At 37.8% G+C, this 22,078-nt stretch overlaps 3 protein-coding genes across 4 annotated transcripts; all 3 read left to right on the forward strand.

Annotated features, from left to right (window-relative positions):
• The first annotated feature begins 629 nt into the window (after positions 1–629).
• hal (histidine ammonia-lyase) lies at positions 630–7,499 on the forward strand. The gene is made up of 20 exons (XM_058407363.1): positions 630–903; positions 1,015–1,075; positions 1,240–1,267; positions 1,479–1,553; positions 1,779–1,851; positions 2,041–2,107; positions 2,207–2,244; positions 2,331–2,456; positions 2,598–2,737; positions 2,872–2,919; positions 3,271–3,418; positions 4,516–4,611; positions 4,699–4,757; positions 4,866–4,946; positions 5,056–5,121; positions 5,221–5,386; positions 5,567–5,701; positions 6,440–6,548; positions 6,662–6,731; positions 7,235–7,499. Exons 1-20 carry the CDS (start codon positions 657–659, stop codon positions 7,364–7,366), a joined length of 1,965 nt encoding a protein of 654 aa, XP_058263346.1. The 5' UTR covers positions 630–656; the 3' UTR covers positions 7,367–7,499.
• Positions 7,500–8,212: 713 nt separating this feature from the next.
• Positions 8,213–17,938, forward strand: nox5 (NADPH oxidase, EF-hand calcium binding domain 5). 2 transcript variants are annotated; one of them, XM_058407361.1, is made up of 17 exons: positions 8,213–8,344; positions 8,676–8,797; positions 10,240–10,390; positions 10,666–10,876; positions 10,969–11,206; positions 11,299–11,452; positions 11,813–11,988; positions 13,010–13,192; positions 13,461–13,593; positions 13,799–13,941; positions 14,116–14,289; positions 14,459–14,503; positions 14,763–14,887; positions 15,038–15,122; positions 15,211–15,310; positions 16,220–16,386; positions 16,617–17,938. In XM_058407361.1, exons 2-17 carry the CDS (start codon positions 8,678–8,680, stop codon positions 16,746–16,748), a joined length of 2,337 nt encoding a protein of 778 aa, XP_058263344.1. In that variant the 5' UTR covers positions 8,213–8,344; positions 8,676–8,677; the 3' UTR covers positions 16,749–17,938. The 2 variants fall into 2 exon arrangements, with proteins under 2 accessions (XP_058263344.1, XP_058263345.1); XM_058407362.1 differs by having other exon boundaries at positions 14,119–14,289; positions 16,617–17,936.
• A 296-nt stretch (positions 17,939–18,234) lies between these two features.
• On the forward strand, positions 18,235–21,910 carry glcea (glucuronic acid epimerase a). The gene is made up of 4 exons (XM_058407640.1): positions 18,235–18,413; positions 18,762–19,340; positions 19,563–19,802; positions 19,905–21,910. Exons 2-4 carry the CDS (start codon positions 18,851–18,853, stop codon positions 20,927–20,929), a joined length of 1,755 nt encoding a protein of 584 aa, XP_058263623.1. The 5' UTR covers positions 18,235–18,413; positions 18,762–18,850; the 3' UTR covers positions 20,930–21,910.
• Positions 21,911–22,078: the final 168 nt, after the last annotated feature.

The following is a 22,078-nucleotide window of genomic DNA, read 5'->3' on the forward strand; positions in this document are numbered from 1 at the left end:
TTAAAGAAAGCCAGAGAGGAACCAGACTCAAAAGAGAGACACCGGAGAATGTGATTATAAATCATGAAAAAATTCTTCTCTCTTGAGTGCCACCAACACACTTAGCAAAAAATTATAACTTACTATATTGCTTGGGTACAAAATCTGATACAAAATGTGCCATGGAATTTATTTCAACTTTTCATCTCAAACCCAAATGTCTAACGCAACAACAAATAAATTGGCCTTGCTGTTCCAATAGTTTTGGATTGTACTCTATGTATGTATGTATGTATGTATGTATGTATGTATGTATGTATGTATAGACATTTCTTTGTGTTGTCATCATTTTCAAAATGATGTTTTCTTTTTTTATTTTATTTATATATCTTTATTTTGTTAATAATATGCTGATTTCGTTCAAATAAACAATGTTTACTAAGGTTTAGGTAATGTGTGTGTGTGTGTGTGTGTCTGTTGATAAATCTGACAAGGCTAGAGATAACTTGCTCAAACACAACCTCGGGTTCAACCGCCCTGCAATGAGGAGGGGTTCATTAGATGCCATTTGATTGGTCTGTTTCACCTGGTGGCTTCCACCAAATGTGGTCCCTCACTTATTTTCCCTCAGTACAAAACCTGAGTAGACATTAAACCTGGTAGACCAAAGTGGTACAATGCCCCGATTTACTGTGCATGTACGAGATGAGTGGCTGACCGTGCCCTGTAAGGATACATCCTGCTCTATACAGTGGTTAGGAGTGGAGGCTCTCAAGCGATATGTTAAAAACAAGCCTGATAATGGAGGCTTCCCTCACGTCAAAGATGTCTGTTTTGTGGCCAGGAGGTGCCAGGGCCAAGGACTGCTGGATGCTGATGATACGATAGATGACGTCTTGGAAGACAATGACTTTGTTGAGCTTGGTAATGTTCAGCACATTCTACTTTTTTTTTTTTAACACAGTTCTTCAGGTTGCTGTAATAAAACCTAATAACTGATCATTTTTTCAGTGACGTGTCTTTTGTTTTGTCTAGAAATAAAAGGAGACACCATGTCTTCTGATTTTATTCCTAGCCAGCCTGGAATGTCATATCTGTATCCTTACAAAACAATATATTGTGGTGTCACTATTTGTGTTCTCCTTGCGCTTAATACAATACATAGATTCAGAGCATTATCACTGTAAACTCTAATCTATGTGTCCGGTAAGTTTATTTAGAAATATTTGAAGAGTTGCCCACCTTAACAAGCATAACCAGAACAAGAGCCTACAGAGAGCCAGAGGAGGTGAGATAGTTTCTTTCCTAACAGAGCTGACAAAAAGGTTGTAATTTTTTTTAAAGAATGAAATTTTAGATAAGTTTCTCATTACGAATGCTGATGGGATATTTCAAATCTCTATAAAGAGACCTGACTTGTGTTTTGACTACTGATCAGAAAGACATTAAATTATCATCATTTTCAAAATCTCCTGAGTGATGAGTTTATCTGTGTACAGTACCTTTTCCTAGATGGCAACAGTCTCAATTCTACTGATCTAGTCAACCTAGGAAGAGGCCGTTACAAGATTAAGGTATAGGAATTTCGCTTGACTGTCATTCATCAGTGTCTCATTTGCAATAAATTTACTGTATTATTCACAATAGACACAATACAGTAATATTAAATGTAGTACTATTATTTACAACACTATACTAAAACCTCTAACCCACTTCTAAACGGCTCCAGAAATTGAAACAAAGCATGCCTAGGGATAAATATTGGTTGTTGTTGTTGTTGTTGTTGTTGTTGTAATCAGTTGACCCCTGAGGCTGAGAGAAAAGTCGAGCAGTCCAGAGAACTTCTGGACACCATAGTGAAAGAAAAAAAAGGTAAGCAGGTTATGCTTCAGAGCCTTTGATGTTTGATCTGTTTGTGTCTGAACTGAACTGAACTACATCTCCTATACTGTAGCACTCATAATATAAAAGACTGCTTTAACATTAAAAAGTTCCTAAACATTTTAAAATTTGGTACCTGTAATGAATTAATATCTGATTTTTTTTTGCTGTACTCTCCAGTTGTGTATGGAATCACCACAGGATTTGGGAAGTTCGCTCGGACCGTCATCCCAATCAGCAAACTCAAGTATAATCACACTTTTGATTGTTGGAGTAAATGGGTATAAATTTCAGCCCAAAAGATTTAAATGAAAAGAAAAAATATTTTAAAATATATTTTTAATAGGGAACTGCAAGAGAATCTTATTCGCTCACACTCTGCAGGTAAGGTGATTTTCAGTATCTAAATATTGACCATTTATTATATTTTCAAATGAATTGAGTTGAATGGATTGTGTGTGTGTGTGTAGGTGTGGGTAGCCCTCTGAGCCCGGAGAGGACTCGCATGCTGTTGGCCCTCAGAATAAATATCCTGGCTAAAGGACACAGTGGGGTTTCTCTGGAAACCCTGCACAGTATGATACAGGCATTCAATGGTACATAAAAGCTTTTAGTACTGTTATACTTGGAAAGTGCTCACTGATACTGATTTGTTCTTTTCTGCCAAGAAACACAAAAACACACAGGACCAGTTAAAGGCATCTTTGTTATTATGCTATTTCCTCTTGTTTCCTCAGCGTCCTGTTTGTCTTTCGTTCCTGAGAAGGGAACAGTGGGTGCCAGTGGAGACCTTGCTCCGCTCTCACACTTAGCTCTGGGGTTAATGGGAGAAGGAAAAATGTGGTCACCTAAGAGTGGATGGGCCGATGCAAAATATGTACGATCCTAGTACTCCGACATTGTCCATGCAGTGTCCCTGTGTTTACAAAGCTTAATGATGAAAGCATTATGAAATATATTTGCTTTCCCACACAGCAATCCTTTTAAGTCTGACCTTTGCATTGCACACAGGTTTTGGAAGCACACGGGCTAAAGCCTATATCACTGAAACCAAAAGAGGTATTACTCTAATCATTTCTGTCAGGCTTTAACCATGTTTATCTGTCTTTGTGTTGACACAGTGGTGATGGCCTCAGCTAGAAAATGTGCCCTTGACCCATCTGAAGCCAAGTTTTGTAACACCCTGAGATTATAGAAAAGGCTAGCTTTGGGGAGGATGACATAGAAACATAAAATCCATACAAAATACTGCTTAACTGCTGAATTGTTGAACTGCTGATGATTTTAGCAGGTTGTGTTTTATTCTAATCAATATGAACAAAGCTGGAAAGAAGGTGTTTCTGTGATTTAAAATGGTTTGTGTTGAGGATGATACAATTGCTTTAACATTCTACATGTCCTGATATGCAGGGTCTGGCTCTGATTAATGGGACACAGATGATCACTTCACTAGGTGCAGAGGCTGTAGAAAGGGCAGAGTCCATTGCCAGACAGGCTGATATCATTGCTGCGCTCACCCTGGAGGTCCTAAAGGGAACCACGAAAGCGTTTGACAGTGGTGAGAAAATACTCTCCATTATGCTTCATATAAAATATATTATATTTTATAACATTTGAATATTCAGGGAAATACAGTCAGAAGTATTTTCTTCAAGTTTATAGAACTTACCAGTTATATGAGTCTCTTTTGGTGCATATAAAGACTGCACTGACACAAACACTTCTGAAAAAGAGTGTAGAATCACATACATGGATAACATCTATATAGAGTTGTCTGCTATCTATATGCTAATATAAAGCAAATTATTGGCACCCTTCATAAAAATATATATGAAAACTAATTTGATATTTTGAGCTCACTGGACAGGATTCTTAGGTTCACACATATGGATATCCTCATCATGGACATATGGCTATCCTCATCAGGTTCAGACCACAGGTTCATATCCTGTGGCTGAGATTGTCATTAAAATATTAATATTTGTGTTAACCATTAATGTGTTTTGAACTGAATGTATGTGTGGGGTAAATCTATAGTTAAACTTTAACCTCCTGACTGAAGCAAACTGGTTATCTGCTAAAATGTTTTGGTACTAAGCAGAAAGCTGAAGATGAATGAAGTGTTTGTAGATGTAGGAAATCTATCCTACTGCTAAATCTATCAAAATTACAACAACCATCACCACCACCACCACAACAACAACAACAAGACTTGAGGGCAAAAAAATATTAAATTTTCAAGGATGCCAATTTGTTTTCATTATTTAATTTGTTTTATTTTAATTGCATTTAATTTTATTCTAATTCTGTAAATAAATATAAATAAATAAATATTTATTACAAAATTATTTATTTATTACAATTTTTTATTTAAATAGTTTTAATTAATTTTTTATTATTTATATTATTGGTCACTTTTATGAAGGGTTCCAATAATTCTGGATGACACATGGTATTATGGATTATGGTACATAATCGATACCTGAAAAAAGTTTGTGTCTTGCCAGGTCATAGTAGCAACAGAGAGCTCGTTGCATAGTGAGTTTTAGTGATGGATAAATGGAGAAATTCAGTGAAACTTCTCCTTAAAATATGACCTGTTTCAGCACCTGTTACAACAAAACTCCATACGCATACACACCAAACCTCTTGCAGACATCCATGAGCTGCGTCCCCACCCAGGACAGAAAGAGGTGGCCTTGCGTTTCCGTGCGCTTCTGGACTCTGATCACCACCCTTCTGAGATTGCAGGTAAAATGTTTAAAAAAGCCTAGCATAATATGTACACAGCTAACATAAACTAATCATTTCTAGCTAACTATATGTTTGCATTCATAGAAAGCCATAGGTTTTGTGACCGTGTCCAGGATGCCTACACCATGCGTTGCTGTCCCCAGGTAAGCTCTCAGCCTTAAGGGTGGAGAGCCTGCTTGAAATGCCTGTGATCATTTACTATACATGGTGTTCTCTCATCATGATCAATACCCTCATTTTTTGTTTTGCAGGTCCATGGCATCGTCAACGACACGATTGCTTTTGTGAAAAATATCATAAATACAGAAATTAACAGTGCTACAGATAATCCTGTATCCTTTATGCATATAAGAATTGTCATGTCACAATTACCTGTACTATTAACTTTTTTTTAAAGTTCCTCTAAAACTGGCATCTGTTTAACCCTGATAAATGAATCAGATGGTCTTTGCTGAAAGGGGAGAGACCATTTCAGGAGGAAACTTCCATGGAGAATATCCAGCAAAGGTATCATCTGTACACGTTACATTATTAAGGTCTGTGAATATACGAGAATTAATAAATGGCTGATTTTTTCACTTGCTTTCTCATATACCTTTCTTGTAGGCACTAGATTATTTGTGTATAGGAGTTCATGAATTGGCATCCATCAGCGAGAGGCGTATCGAGCGTCTCTGTAACCCGTCTCTCAGTGAGCTACCTGCGTTCCTAGTTAATGAAGGAGGACTGAACTCAGGCTTTATGATTGCACACTGCACTGCAGCAGCACTCGGTCAGTCATCCACTGTCCACCTCACACACCTCACACCATGAACTCCAACAGTCAAACACATAATGTCTCTAATATATAACAGTGCGCTTAGGCTCAATCAAGTCAAGCCAGAGAATGTGTTTAAGCAGTCAGTAAAAACTTATCATGTGATTGCATGCTGAAGGCCCTTTTTGTGTGCAGTTTCTGAAAATAAGGTGCTGTGCCACCCCTCCTCAGTGGACTCTCTATCCACCAGTGCAGCCACTGAAGATCACGTGTCCATGGGAGGATGGGCTGCCAGGAAAGCTCTAAGAGTGATCGAACATGTGGAGCAAGGTATAAACAGAAATGGAGACTTCTTATCAAAGATATAGTTTATAGTCAGCTCTCTAGCCACCTAGACTTAGTGGATAAGTGAATCAGTATGTAACGGTTTCAGACACTGGTAAGGACTTTGGCTTACTACATATTGGGACACTGATAACTCAGTTTCCTCATCAAGCACTATAAGAACCCGAACATATGAAATATTTAAGTTTTATATGTTATATTCATTTGTTAGCTTAATCACATGCATTTTAGTCATGGTTCTTCAAGCAGGATTGTATGCTAGATAGAGGTTTTTTTAAACATTAAAAACAAAAGTCATTAGACTTTAACATGATTACTTACATTTGTGATTTTTAACTTTAACTTTATTTGCCATATATATATATATATATATATATATATATATATACTTACAAATGTAAGTAGTCATTTCAAAGCTACAACAATGATAATCATTTCCAGTAAAGAAACATAGTGAGCAATAAGGATTGTGCAGTTAATAGTAAAATGTCTGACTTCCTGATCAGCGTAATGACTACTGAACTAGAGTTGACTGAGACGCAGCCTGTGTTTCCAAATTGAGATTCTAAAGTTAGAGCAATAATATAATTCAACTAACAAACACAAGATGGTTTTATAGCTTGACCATGATTTTGGACACCATGTTGCTGGTCCAAAGTTGTTTTTTCAGCAGTTTAATAATGTGTATTTCTGACTGTTCCTGTGCTGGGTGTGTTTCCACAGTGCTGGCTATTGAAATGTTAGCAGCTTGTCAGGGTATTGAGTTCCTTCGGCCACTCCACACCACAACGCCTTTGGAGAAAGTGTATGACCTTGTTCGCTCTTTTGTGAAGTAAGTTAAGCTGCACTGTCCAAAACACACTGCCTTTAGAAACAACAAAGTAGCTCATTGTGTAATTTTACCTATTTTTTTTTTTTTTTTTGCCTTACTCTTCTAATGCACAGGCCCTGGATAAAAGACAGGTTTATGGCTGCAGACATTGAGACTGCCCATCGTCTTCTCATAGAACAGAAAGTAAGTCTCATTCTATGCTGTTTTGAATCTTATAATTACTAAGATTATAGGACTATAGCTTAGGATCTTTTTCTCTATACCACAAAAGAATGTTAGGTTCTCATGATATACCACACTATAAGACACTGAGATAACTCTTTACATGTATCCTGAACCAGTGTATGCTTTTCACCTTCATAACTATTCACATTAATGAGAATAACAGGTCCCAAAATACAAAACATGATACCGCAGCTTGTGAAAAACTTTTGAATATAGTCATATTTATCTCGCATTTCCTACTATAAGAGTGGAGAGATTTTCTTATTCTATTGGCAGAACCTCTAAAACTTTATTTTTGCTTTATAAGACTATTTAAGATTATTTCAAATGATCAAAAATATCCATAAACAGGTTTACTAATCTTGTATTTAGTCTAAAGTATATAAGTAGAAATTTGTTCCCTTTCATAACAAAACATTTGTGTTATGGTGTTTGTTGCTTTTGTCATTTTCTTCCCCCAGGTTTGGAACGTCGCTAAGCCATACATTGAGAAGTACTGCACAGAGCACTTCCCCGAATCACGTCCTTCTTCCCCGACTGCATTCTCTCTGGAGTCACCACCATCTCCGCAGAAACGAGTGCGACTGGAGTGACAGAGATGCTACACACTGAGAATAAACACGACATAGGCCATCATTATTTACACAATGCTTATAAAGGTGTTTATGTACAAATGTGCAGCGTATAACTGATTGTTCTGGGTACAACTGTAGGTCTCAACTGTAAACAATACACTCATTCTACAAGCATTGTGTCTCTGTGTATGAAATACTTTGCTTATCATCACTGCGAATATTTGACCTCATGAAAAAAAACACAGTGAAATTGTGTAAGCTCTGAAAACAGAAAAAAGTTTAATTAAAAGTAATATTTCAAATAGTCTGAAAGGCATGTTCAGTAATCATGCAGACGCAAGCTGAAAGGAACACAGAAACATGAGTGAGTAGCAGTGATGGTTCCAATTCAAAGATGTGAATTGTCTATTTGCAGAAAGGGGACGCTTATAACAGATTTGAAAAAAACATATTTTTAATCTGAGTGTGGTGCCTAAAATGTCCTGTATTTGCTGGCTGAAGCTGCTGGACCAACATCTGTTTCTCCAGATGTTCTACTGAGGCATTTTCTCCCTTGTTATTAAGAACACACATCAGGGATTGTCTGTCAGGAAGTTTTAATAAAACAAGCTCACTAATTTTTGAAGGTTTGGACATTAGATATGTTTTATTTTTAAATCTCAGGTTTGGTTTATTTGATATAAAATGTGAAAAGATGTTCATTTATTTGGTGTTTCTGGCTCCTATAATTAGCAGGGATGTTGTGCACAGTGTAAAAGAAAGGGGGTCTGCTATAGTGATACACACCGCAGAGACGGCATGTCAGACACAGCTGCTCTGTTCCTATTAGGGACACTGATCAGCACAACAGCCCCTCCCTCCTCATTTTAATTTCTCCCTAAAGGAAAGAACACAAGAAACGGACGGTTATTTTAAGAAATATAACGGTTTGGGTTTGTTGTTTGCTTTGCTGAAAAAAACATTACTTCATAAAGATATTGGAAAATACACAATCAAGTAAGTTTCCAACAGAAACATTCTATAGATTTTTTTGTTGTTTTTCTTTTTATACTTCGATCTCAAATGTGCACTGTAATTGTTTTAACATTTTTATTTAGTTTCTATTTTAATGAAATGCCATTAATCTACTCTGTTCATAGTTCATCTTGCATCAAAACCACGGAATTCAAATTATCAAAGAAATGGCTTATTGAACAATATCAAGTTTTTGTGTTTATGTGTTTTGTGTTCAGCAGGTATTGAAATGCATAACTATATAAATGAATCCCACAGTATTGTTCTCCACCACATTGTGTAAATCCTAAGTAAAATCTTGTTCACATAACAGGAATGAGTGTGGATGAGGACACGCGTTGGCTTGAATGGGTCACAAAGCAGTTTGAGACTATTGCAGGTGAAGACAAGGAGATTGACTTGGATGAGTTTAAAACAGCTCTTAAAGTGAAAGAGGTGAGAGCTGATGATCTGTGTGCTAAGAATTGTTGTAAGTGATCAGTAGCATACAAGTGATCAGCAGCAAGTGGTCAGTCGATTGATCGATTGTTTCTTCATGGTTCATGGACAAAATTTATAGAAGATTCACAGCCTCTGTGTTATAAAAAAAAAAAAGAAAAAGAAATTGTATGCACACTGGGCTACAGCTTTATCTAAGATAATACAGCACTTGAAATAGTAAACCAGCTAGATTTATAACAGAAATATAACAGAAAAATTATATGTAAGGTAAGAAAAATCCATGAACAATATTCATTATTATATTTCATTTGAATATATATTTTAGGTGAGCTGTTTTCATATTGACTAATAGAATAATTGTAGAATTCTGTGAGAATTTTGTGAGAATGGGCAATATATTCATGCCACTACAGCTACTTTTGAAATGAACTATATTAAATTGTCCTCAATACAGGGAAATATGTGTAGGGTTTAGAGCTACGGTTGCCTACATCTACAGCTTATAATATTTGCTTAAGGATGATTTATATTTGTGTGTAGGCATGACGTTATAGTTATAGACATGGTACATTTTCTTATTGCCTTTCAAACTCCTAAAGCACTGTATATTTTTAGTTAATACTGTATATTCATCCTCTCACAAGAAATCTACTATAAGTATCTAGTATAAGTAACTCACAAGAAAAAATTAAGCCAGTGATTAATGCTAAAATGCGGAACAACATGGTATACCACTAGAATAGAGAGAAGACAATTTAGAACAGAGAACCTGTCAAGACATAGACCTCACAAGACCTCTGAAGGTGTGCTGTGGTATCTGACACCAAGACATTAGATCTTTAAGTCCTGTAAGCTGTGAGGTGAGGTCTCCATGGATCAGATTTGTTTGTCAAGCACATCCCACAAATGCCCAATCAGGTTGAGATTTGGGGAATGTGGAGGCCAAGTCAACACTTTGAACTCTTTGTCATGTTCCTCAAACAATATCTAGACAATTTTGTCACAGGACCTGTTGTTTTGGAGATGCTCTGGCCCAGTCATCACAGTTTAGCCATCACAGTTTAGCCCTTGTCAAAGTCGTTTGTCACATGCTCGTTTTTCCCACCCCTTGACAGTTGCCATTGTAATGAGATGGCATCAATGCTATTCACGTCATGTATCAGTGGTTTTAATGTTATGGCTGATCAATACACATAATGTGGTTTAACATTGTGTTTAGAGGTCTCTCAATCTCAGATCTTGAGGAAATTAATAATCTGGGAATTTTTGTTTGTTTGTTTGTTTCTATTTTATTGTTATATGACCTGAAAATATGTGTCCATAAATCGACCTCACTTACTCTAAACTGAGCAAGCATAGAGTTCTGTTTATCTCAGCTTCCATGTACTTAAAACAAAACAATACTGATTTCTTTCTTTTGGCCATTGCCTTGGCAGTCTTTTTTTGCAGAGAGGTTCTTTGCACTATTTGATTCAGATGGCAGTGGCTCTATTAGCCTCGATGAGCTGCTGAAGGCTCTGGACCTCCTCATTCATGGCAGCGAGACAGACAAGCTGCGATTTCTTTTCCAGGTCTATGATGTGGACGGTCAGTTACAATACAGGAATCAGACAACAGATTATTCTTCATGATAATGCACTTACATATAATATACATGTTGGTGTGAGTTGAGTAGCTCTTGTGTTTTGTAATTACCATTTGAAAGTTTTTACCATCCATCTGTCCACACTCTAAACACTTACAATCCATCTTTTATGTGTATCCAATTATATATACATACATACATATATAAATACATGTGGATCTGTCTGTGTAGAATATTGTATAAATAAATAAATAAATAAATAACCCTGGCTCTATAGGAAGTGGTTCTATAGACCCTGATGAGTTGCGAACAGTGCTGAAATCCTGCCTAAAGGAAAGCGCCATCTCCCTGCCAGAGGAGAAACTGGATGATCTGACACTGGCTCTATTTGAGTCAGCTGATAAAGATAACAGTGGCTCCATTACATTTGAGGAGCTAAAAGCAGAGCTTGAGACCTTCCCTGAGGTCATGGAGAACCTCACCATCAGGTAACTGCTAAAATATGAGAAATTTGGTCAGTTGGTACGTTTTTTGGAAACTATTTTTTAAACCATAGTATCATTTGCATTATTTACCATAGTGCTGCTAACTGGTTAAAACCTCCTGATGTGGACCAAACGAAGAGGAAGACGCCTCGCTATTTGACTCGAGCGTACTGGCACAACAACAGCCGAAAGCTGTTCTTCCTCTGCCTGTACACCTTCATCAACATTCTCCTCTGCATCATAGCTATGCTGCAGCATGCTGCTGGTGGACCCTGGTTCATGTTGGCGAAAGGGTGTGGAATATGCCTTAACCTCAACTGCACTTTTATTATGGTGAGCCTCACACATTCAGGAGGTTGTTCATTAAGTTCCAGATTATTTAAAAACTTCAATAAATGTTACAGCAAGATTGGTATTGCCTGCAGGTGCTGATGCTACGGCGTTGTCTCACATGGCTGCGTGCCACCTGGGTTGTGAAAATCCTACCTTTGGACCAGAACATCCTTCTGCATCAGATAGTGGGTTATGCCATCTTCATCTTCACTCTGGTGCACACAATGGCACATGTCATGAACTTTGGTAATCACATTTCCTTGAGGTTCTTTCATAGCTTATTAATGCTCTGTAGATGCATATTTACACCTGGATTAGTTGTTCACTACACATAAACCAACTATAATTTATTTATAAAACATTAGAGTCCTTTATGTTTACCACTGAGAAGAGGAAGACTAAGGCTGGCTTAATCAGAATTCATGATGCAATCTCTAAAGAAACATCTGTAGAAATTAATGTATATTTTAATATGCAGCATCATCTCGCATTTGGCACTGAAACTTGTATAATCCCATCATAAGTAAATTAAAAAGTAAATTTACTTTATTTTTTTTTTTTTAAATCCTGTAGACTGTATGTCATTTCTTATTACCTTCCCCGCAGTTTTGCTATCGCGAGGAGATAGAGGATATAAGATGTGGGAATACCTGTTCACCACACGCCCGGGTATTGGATGGGTTCAGGGCACTGCCTCTATCACTGGCGTTGTGTTGCAGGTCCTCATCTTTCTCATGGTGGTTTGTTCCAGCACATTTGTCAGACGCAGTGGTCATTTTGAGGTAAGTGGCCCTTACTGGGTTTTCCTCCAATGACCAAGAATATAATTCTTGTTTACAATGATATTAAATGATAAATCATCCTAAATATGCCTGGAAATAAGCTGTGTTGATCAACAAAGAATTAAATTTAACCTGGAATTAGTTTTATTTGTGAATATATTATTCTCATCTGTTCTACCTTGGTGATTGTATTTTTGCCTTTTTAAAGTGCCTTTTTTTCACAGGCTTTACTTTTTGTACATTTAAAGTGCTTTTATTGTAAGCTTCTTGAATTGCAGGTACTTTACTATACCTACACTGAATATTGGCTCCAAGTGTCTCAAACAAATGCAGAGATTTGGCACCTATAGCCAGGTCAGCTGTGCTTGTGGGTTTCACCCCTTGGAATGAAGAGTAGGGTACACCAACTGAGAACTCCAACCCTAGCAGTCCAGTAAATGCTCCTGAATAAAAGTGCTTTTAGAACGTAGGTCTCGTTTGGCCTTAACTGAAAGCTGAAATGCAAGTCTTTTGGGTAGTGATTGCATGCTCTGGTGATTACCTTGTTTTGCATGCATTACATCCCAGATGACTTTTGGGTGACCTTATAGTTGGACCCTGCTTGAGTCCAAGGTCACATCACATGGAGTTTGCACACTCTCTCTGTGCCTTGATGGTTTCCTCTGGGTACTCCGGTTTCCTCCCACAGTCCAAAGACATGCATTCTAGGCTGATTGGCATCTCTAAATTGTCTGTAGTGTGTGAATGTGTGTGTAAGTATATGTGCGAATTTGCCCTAAGATAGACTGGCATTCTGTCTGGAGTGTACCCTGCCTTGAGTCTGATGGGATAGGCTCCATAGTTCCCTAAATCATTTTTAATGTAACCCCTGTTGATGCTGCAACCCATCCTGTGTTGACTGTCTTGGACTGTATGATGCTCTAATATTATTTTGATCTACAGCCTTATGGTACAAATACTGAAATATTGACAAACCACAAAATTTTCTCTTATTGCAAATGTCCTTTTTGTGTATGTATAGGTATTCTACTGGTCTCATCTTTCTTATATTTGGGTCTGGGCACTGCTCATAGTCCACTGTGCAAATTTCTGGAAGTGGTTTGTGGCACCTGGTGTGATCTTCCTTGTGGAGAAGATAGTTGGCATGGCAGTGTCTCGCATGGCAACCCTGTACATTGTTGAGGTCAACCTGCTGCCATCTAAGGTAGCAACAAACGCTATCCCTAACCCAAACTGTAAATATAGTTCTTTGGGTGTTATTTTTAAATATTAAATCTTATTTCTTGATTGCATTCTGTAGCTCAGTGCAACAATGTTAGTGTTTAAATCTTTAGTGAGCCATATAATATTTTTACATATAGTCCTGACATTTCAGGGAACCATTTATAGACTGTATTGAATTGTTTATCCATACAGTGCTTTGTGCCTTGATATAACACCTTTGTCTTTCCTAATTTTAATGGATATTAAAGGTAACACATCTAGTGATTAAGCGGCCACCGTTCTTCCATTTTAAACCTGGTGACTATGTCTACATCAACATCCCAGTCATAGCCAAGTATGAGTGGCACCCATTCACCATCAGCAGTGCACCAGAGCAACAAGGTACAGCCCATTGCTTAGATCTACAGTATATAGCCAAATACATATTAGCAGTTCACTGTTTCACAGTGATTCTCCATCACAAAGGTTCTTTCTGTGTTCAAGAAGCAGTAAGTTAAACACATACATAGATCACTCTTTGCAAAATGGCTCTCAATATGTTATATATAAACATGAAGAGCTGATAATTTATATATCATTTTCATAGATACCATGTGGCTCCACGTGCGCTCAATGGGCCAGTGGACAAATCGGCTGTTTGAGTATTTTCGACAATCTGAGGGCCAAGCCATCAGCAACAAGAGACTTACAGCCAGCCTGAGGAACCGAAGACACCATGCGAGCACCCAGGTGAGCACAGGTGAACTTTTTTTAATATGTGATTAGAATCTAATCACATATTTATCTCACTATGCAAGTCATTCAAATGGCACCATACTGCTTGGCTCTTTAGTTGGTTGCCTGCATTTTACTTGAAACAGTTATCAATGCCACAAACTGTTTCTTGAAAACCCATGCTGAAAGCAGGAGGAGCTGTTCAAATCTGCGGGCATCGGTGAAACTGTAGCATCTAATGAGGATAATGCCATTGAGCTAACTTCTTATCGCAAGAACGGAGTACGGTCCAATTCTCAGAAACCAAACCCAGACTTCGGAGTGCAAGTAGAATTGGGTGATGGGCCTTCAGGTACCAGAGAGGTAATTTTTTGTTTTATTAAACAACACCCACGCCTGCTAACCTATTTTATAAATTCTATACAGTGTTCATTCAGTATTTATTCCACATGTTTTTTAATGTTCTACCCAAATAGACTGTTGTATGTAGTTGTTTTAGATGTTCTGATACTGAAATTGTACCACTTCACAGATCTCTGCTAAACTAAGTGAGAATCATCAATACTGTAACATCAAGGTGAGTAATGATTACATGGTCCCACTGAGGGTTTTAATTGTATTATTTAACTGTTATACAAATCAGTGTTAGAAAATACAAATTTACCATAAAACGACAAATAAAGGACAAATAACACAGGGGACACTCCATAGGTGTCTCATTACTTTACAAATGTGATGTTAGTGGGTTCAACCTATAAAGGCAGTTGTGTTTTTTTCTCTATTTCAATGAATTAAACAATTAAATAAATAAATCATGTGATTGACATTTACCACAGTGTTATGTAGATGGGCCCTATGGCACACCAACCAGGCAGATTTTTGCCTCAGAGCATGCAGTGCTGATTGGGGCTGGCATTGGCATCACACCCTTTGCTTCCATCTTACAAAGCATCATGTACCGGTGAGATCCTACAACCTACAAGCATTTTCAATTCATCTTTTAAACCAGAATGTCCTATGGATAAAAAGACTGCAGTAGAAGAGAAAATACTACAAGTCTAATTACTGTATAGACTCATTGTATTTATTTTCTACTGTTTCTGCTCTACAGTTATCGAATGAGGAAGCAGAACTGCCCAAACTGCAACTACTCCTGGTGTGAGACTATCAAAGATAATGAGATGAAGCTGAGGAAGGTAACACATAACTGAAATGAAATTGCAAGCAAATTAAAATGAAAGTAATCACAGCCATGGATGACATTAAAGTTCTGACCTTCTACAGGTGGATTTCATTTGGATAAACCGAGACCAAAAGTCCTTTGAGTGGTTTGTCAGCTTGTTGACCAAATTGGAGATGGACCAGGCTGATGAGGAACCTGAGGGTGAGAGAGAGAGAGAGAGAGAGAGAGAGATCAATAAAAAATGTTCAGACAGACAAAAAGGATATTAAATTGCATATCCTGTTTAATCTGCAATGATTTTTATTTTTTGCGAGAAAAGCAAATGCAATAATAGGTTTTTTTAATCAATACCTACATCATTATTTTATTTTGCTGTGACAATTTACATCTTAGCATTTTGTGTATTGTGACAATCTATCAAGATATTGATATGTTATCACCATATAACCAGCACTATTTGTTAAAGATAAAGTTAGTGAAATATCACATGTTCCCCAATCCTCCTTTTATCAAGAAACACCTCCACCAGCTCTTGAATATTTCTTGGTTGTATAATGTATGTCTGACTCATTACTAAATCGAGCTCTTGATCATGTCAGCTCTTAGCTTACTTCACAACGATTATGACACTTTTCTCTGTACTCCAGTTGCTCATGAACTAAGTCCATACAAGTTCATACAAGTGTGCTTCCACTCTGTTGTTACACATAATAATTTAGGCTAAACCTAAAATGTTTATCTCAAATTCACAAATATCAATACTTATGTTGATGGTATGTCTGGAAGATCTTCACAGGTTGTTAGACATCTTGCTTCTTTTTGACTCATTTGAGGCTTCCAATACTCATTTGACCATATCTGCCTTGTTGCACTTTTTCATACCATTGTTGTCTAAACTGTTTCGTGAATATAAACAATGCTAAGACATTTTCATTAACTCTTGTGTTGATTACTGCATTTATATTTACATGCTTTGTAAAAAAAACAAAACAAAAAAAAAAACTTGGGAGTAAAAATGAAGCTATATAAATGGATCTGATTAATGACTAATGAAGGAATAACAAGGACTGTGTCCCTGATCTGCGTGTGTGTGTGTGTGTGTGTTTTCAGGTCGTTTTTTGGAGATGCACATGTACATGACGTCAGCTTTGAGTAAGAATGATATGAAGGCTATCGGGCTGCAGATGGCATTAGACTTGTTGGCAAAGAAAGAGAAGAGAGACTCTATCACTGGCCTGCGGACACGCACACAGCCAGGCAGACCCGAGTGGGGCAAGGTACGTCACAAACTGTCAATGTAAAATACTCTAAAGGTGTAAAGTATCTAATACCTACGATGCATCAAACATGAAATCTAGTTTAATCATATGGATGCACAATACCTATTTCTTTGTAATGTTTACCGTGTGATAATGTAGTTTTCCTTTTTTTTATCATTTCATATTTGTTCAGTTTAAATCCACCTGCTTGTTACATTTGATGACTAAGATTTTGTTTTTTTTCTAAGGTGTTCCAGAAGGTGTCTGAGGAAAAGAAAGGCAAGGTCCATGTTTTCTACTGTGGCTCCCTGGCACTTGCCAAAGTTATCAAGGCTCAGTGCGAGAAATTTGGATTTAATTTCTACAAAGAAAACTTCTAAGATACTTGTTCATGTTTCTTGGGTATTTCCTTACTTGCATTTTTCATACCCATAGAATATAAGTCTGTTTTTGTTTTTTTGTTTTTATCTGTGTCATATTTCCTATTTTGTACTGTAGGATTGTCTTCTCTTCATGAATGCACTTGCCCTCGCACTTTCAAACTCACTTTGAATACACCCAGACAACCAAATGACCATAGCAAGATTCACATTTTAAAATGAATGCCATTGGTTTTCAAGTTGCAATTTGCTGTTTCTGCTCAGAGTTAGTAAAATTCATTTAAAAAGTAATAGATTAAGTAGATATTGTAGCTTTAACATGATTATGAAGTTGAGTTGTCCTTAAGTAATAATGTCTAGTGTGATTAGATTCACATATATATAGTTTCACATATATGCATTGTGCACATATTTTGTGTGTGTGTGTGTGTGTGTGTGTTTTACACCATAAAGATATTTCTATTCAAGGTAAACTAGAAGTGTAATGATTGTATGTAAAGGTTTTATTGCCATGAATATGTTTTTTGTGATTCTTTTTCTTGCACGTTTAGTGAGTTAAACTATGTATTAGAATATATCTGTTAAAACTTCTTAAAATTATATTGTACCTCTGAAAGTCTATTGAATATAAACCAATGGAAACTTACTAACTGATAAGCAATGTTAGTGACATTCATAACGTAATACTGGTACATAATAATGTAATAATGTTCTGTTTGAACATATAAATAGAGTGTACAGTAGTTTGGAACCGGAGCCTATTCATGGGAACACTGGGCTTGGCTGGAATACCCACTGAATTGAGGACAGTATATTCACACACTCATTGGCGATTTAGAAACACCAAACACATTTGATGCATACCTTAAGAATGTGGAAATATCCATTAGCTCAAGAGCAGGTTGAAATCAGGGACCCTGGAGCACCCACTGCACCACTTATATTGCAGTAAAGTGCAGGTTCCCTATAAGTGGTCCTGGAATGTCCAATGTTTTGTCTATTTTATTGTTTTTCCTGCTACCAGCTCCCAATTAATAGTTGAAGTGGGTGAGTTAGAACTGAAAAACCACTAAAATGTGCTCTTCAGGACCAGGATTGGGATCCTGTGCATTAAAGTTGTTGTAGCTGCTGCTCTTGTTATTGTTGTTATTCTCTTCCCACAGCGGAGCATCTCTTTAGTAGCTATACTTGATTTGGCACAGGTTTTACGCCGGAATCTGTGCATTAGAGTACAGCCTCATAAATAGTGCCATCTGGCGATGTAGTTTGGAAATGTCATATTTTATATACCCACACATTTTGATAGAAAATCTAATTTAACAAGTATTATTATTGTTTTTAATTTAAGATCAAAAGAGTTAATAGATAAGTAGCACTTTAGTAACAATAAAGCACTACTTCAATCTTCTCTATATTAAAGCTGTTATAAGCTACGCCCCACAGTCTGATTGGCTGGTGTGATTGTATCTTGCGTTTTCATTGGCTGAAAGCTGTGTCACTCTTTCGTGTACTGTGGCGCAGGTGAGGGAGAAACGAGCTTTGTTTGCGCGCATATATTTTGCCGGCTTATATATATTTATAGCTTTAGATTTTAAATATATGTGGCATTTCTTTCTTCTTCTTGTTTGCTTTTTGGATCTGTTTCGCCTGAAATTACATACGCAGGTAGGTGTTAGTATTTTTCCTGAATTTGTTTAATGCTGCATTCTAAACGCTTTCTATCGCAGTCAAAACCACTTGAACCATTACAGCCTCAGATCCTCCCTATTATTAAAATAACGGGGCTATTGAAAGCCAGAATTAATTGTCGCGATTTCAAAACAATCCTTCAAAAATCCTGTATATCATTATGGTATAATGTACATGTATGCTGTAAAGGCTGTCTGCTTCACTGACCCCTGCATGGTTATAATTCTGAGAACAGGCTAAAGAAGAAACATATTAAACAACATTTTTAATACTATCCTATGTTGGAATTTTCATATGATCGCTAATGGAATTTTACGCATCCAGCTCCAGACCATAAAGGCATCAGAGATCCATGTCTTGTAAGATGTCTCTTCCTGTCTCATCCCACACCTGTGCGTGGCTCTGATGTGAGGATGCGCTGCCTGGTGGCAAGAGTCAACCACAAAACACTGATAGTCCTCTGTGCAGTCTTTGCTCTCATCACAATTGTGCTATGGAACAAGTGCTCCAAAGATGTGGCTGTGCATCCTCCAACCAGGCCCCAGCCTGAGCCTGCACCCACTACAGAGGAAGAAGAGGACCATGGGCAGCTTCCTGAAGTGCCCCTGGTTGCCAGAGAGGTGCAGTATGAGCAGATTGACTGCCTCATTAATGAGGATGTGACGATCAAAGGGCGCAGAGAGGGCAATGAGGTGTACCTTCCCTTCAGCTGGGTGGAGAAATACTTTAATGTGTATGGACGCCTAGTACAGTATGATGGTACAGAGCGCTTTGAGTTCTCACACAGCTACTCACGTGTATATGCCCAGAGAGAACCCTATCATCCTGATGGAGTCTTTATGTCATTTGAAGTCTACAATGTGGAGGTGAGAGACCGTGTAAAGTGCATCAGTGGAGTGGAAGGTATGTGAGAGATTGCAGCTGTTGACATCACTGGGAAATGTACTATAATTATACTAAAAATAAACTTCACAATCATAATAATTCAATACTAACAGGAATAATTACTTTATATGCATTACTGAATTATGTGCTATAGGAATAAATAACATAAAGTGACATTAAAGGTTTCATATACTTAACCTGGTACTCATTCTAACTCTTTGTTTCTTTGATTTCATTCAGGTGTGCCCATTTCTACACAGTGGGGTCCCCAGGGCTACTTTTACCCAATCCAGATAGCTCAGTATGCACTAAGTCACTACAGTAAGAATCTTACAGAGAAGCCACCTAGCATAAAGACGTATGGGTACATGGAAGAAAGAGAGGGGAGTCCCAACCCCTGGACAGTCCCCAAGGGTTGCTCAATTGCCAAGGTCCATGAGCCAGGTCAAACATCCGCTATTTACCAGTTCACCACAGCAGGTAAATTCTCAATTGATGAAGTGTCAAAATACGAAAAGGATTACGGGTGGATGCTAGAACATAATATAATATAGCTGGTATACTCTCTTTTATTTTGTGTAGATAACTCAGAGGGTATATCTCTGCTTCTGGACAACTCAAAGGATTTTGTCTTGTCCTTTGATGTCAAGTTCACTTCAAATGGTAGTATGTCTGTGGTGTTGGAGACAACAGAGAAGGGACCTCCATATATCATTCACTATATCACCAGCCCCATTCTCATTTCCTTCAAGGACAGGGAGGTCACCTATGGTATTGGTCCCCAGACAGCCTGGAACACCCTAAGCCGGGACTTGGCGACTGACCTGCGTAAGGGAGTGGGTTTGTCTAATACCAAAGTGGTGAAGGCAACTCGGATCATACCACGACGTGTTGTCCACCTGGTACTGCATGGCTCAGGCTTCATCAGCAACATCACCATCTCCTCCACAGCTCACATGGCTGCCTTCTTTGCTGCTAGTGATTGGCTCCTACACAACCAGGATGAACGTGGTGGGTGGCCCATCAGAGTGGCCCATAAGTTAGGGGAGGGTTTTCGGACACTGGAGTCTGGCTGGTACTCCGCCATGGCCCAGGGACAGGCGATGTCCACGCTGGTGAGGGCGTACCTCATCACACATGACCTTGTATACCTCAGCGCAGCAGTGCGTGCCACTGCACCTTTCAAGCGCATGTCAGAGCAGCATGGCGTGAAAGCTCTGTTTATGAACAAATACGACTGGTATGAAGAGTATCCCACAACACCTAGCTCCTTTGTGCTCAATGGCTTCATATACTCGCTGATCGGACTGTATGATGTGGCTGAAATAGCAGGGGACAAACTGGGCCGAGAGGCAGGTGTACTGTTTAGCCGAGGACTGGAGTCCCTGAAAGCCATGCTGCCACTGTTTGATACAGGTTCTGGAACTGTCTATGACCTAAGGCATTTCACGTTGGGTGTGGCACCAAATCTGGCACGCTGGGACTACCACACCACTCATATAAACCAACTGCAACTGCTGTCCTCTATAGACAGTAGTCCCATTTTTAGAGAGTATGCAAAACGCTGGAAAAGCTACCTGAAAGGGGGTCGGGCCAAGCACAACTAAAGATGGGCCAAAAAGACTTTTTGTGGAAAGAAATTGCTGATATGCTTTCAAAGACCGAATCAGCATGTACATTAAAGCAGGTTATACTGATTAATATGAAGGATTTACACATTTTAGCTGAGGACAGTTATCCAGTAGTTAAGCTATGTTCCTCTCAAACATACATTCACACATTGTGAAGTTGGAAAGCACCATTTTAGCAGCAATGTTACTTCATACTTCCAATACAGTGCTAACAATGCAGATATTTACATGCACTTTAAGACAAGCACATCCAACGTTACCTATTGCGATTTATTAAAATATTGTTTGTCAGTGACAGAAGCAAATATTACAACTGGTGATGTACAATACTAGGAAAAACTAAGAAATGATGAACAGGACATTGGATCCCTTCATGAAGATAGGGCTGTTTCAATGTCTTGTGCAATAATTTCAAATTGTATAACCTATATCGTATGTCTTATTTATATTTTGTTGGCAAGTGCTGAACATTACAATGTGTGGTTTATTTCTTTTAGTTTGAAAATGACAGTCAAGGTGAGGTTTCTTTGTTTGTATAAACATATACTGTATATTGAAGATATTTCTGAGTACAGATGTACTAGAGTTCATGGTTTTATATTATTGAGCAGCTTTGAAGTTAAAATAAATGTATTTAGACATGAATGTTTATTTCTCTCAGTCATCTAACAACTATTTTAATCATTTGCTTTTCCTTGAGATGAAATGTTCCCAGGATAGCTCCAGGTATACTGTGAGCCTGCCCAGATAAAGAAGTTACTGAAGATGGATGAATGGTTGAATGAATGAATGCTGGTGAATCCACATTTGAGGAACTGTCCAGAATGGAGAAAATAAGACCTTTTAATTAGCATAACTGGGAAGCAAAGAAAACAATAAACCATTATAATGTACAATGAATGGAAGAGATTTAAAACAGTAACAAAATGAACTAGTTCATATAAACATAACCCACAAGAAGTTTTAACTCTGCCAAAGATGTCAGTATTAATAATGAAAAGTTGTATATGGCCTAACATGAATCTGTAACTTGTAATTCCCCAACCAGTAAAAACCAAAGAAAGCACCTTCTCAACTTAAAATTTCTTAAAATTCTTCAGCTTGGAGTATTCTTCTCTATCCAAG

This window comes from Hemibagrus wyckioides, linkage group LG14, assembly GCF_019097595.1.
Source record: "Hemibagrus wyckioides isolate EC202008001 linkage group LG14, SWU_Hwy_1.0, whole genome shotgun sequence".
In the NCBI taxonomy this organism is placed as follows: domain Eukaryota; kingdom Metazoa; phylum Chordata; class Actinopteri; order Siluriformes; family Bagridae; genus Hemibagrus; species Hemibagrus wyckioides.

Coding starts and splice junctions, on each gene's coding strand:
- hal (XM_058407363.1), top strand. CDS start 657: ATGCCCCGATTTACTGTGCATGTACGAGATGAGTGGCTGACCGTGCCC. Junction 2,457..2,597: donor TATGATACAGGCATTCAATG/GTACATAAAAGC, acceptor TTGTTTCCTCAG/CGTCCTGTTTGTCTTTCGTT. Junction 5,122..5,220: donor ATGGAGAATATCCAGCAAAG/GTATCATCTGTA, acceptor CCTTTCTTGTAG/GCACTAGATTATTTGTGTAT.
- nox5 (XM_058407361.1), top strand. CDS start 8,678: ATGAGTGTGGATGAGGACACGCGTTGGCTTGAATGGGTCACAAAGCAG. Junction 14,504..14,762: donor ATCAATACTGTAACATCAAG/GTGAGTAATGAT, acceptor CATTTACCACAG/TGTTATGTAGATGGGCCCTA. Junction 14,888..15,037: donor TTACAAAGCATCATGTACCG/GTGAGATCCTAC, acceptor TCTGCTCTACAG/TTATCGAATGAGGAAGCAGA.
- glcea (XM_058407640.1), top strand. CDS start 18,851: ATGCGCTGCCTGGTGGCAAGAGTCAACCACAAAACACTGATAGTCCTC. Junction 19,341..19,562: donor GTGCATCAGTGGAGTGGAAG/GTATGTGAGAGA, acceptor GATTTCATTCAG/GTGTGCCCATTTCTACACAG. Junction 19,803..19,904: donor TTACCAGTTCACCACAGCAG/GTAAATTCTCAA, acceptor TATTTTGTGTAG/ATAACTCAGAGGGTATATCT.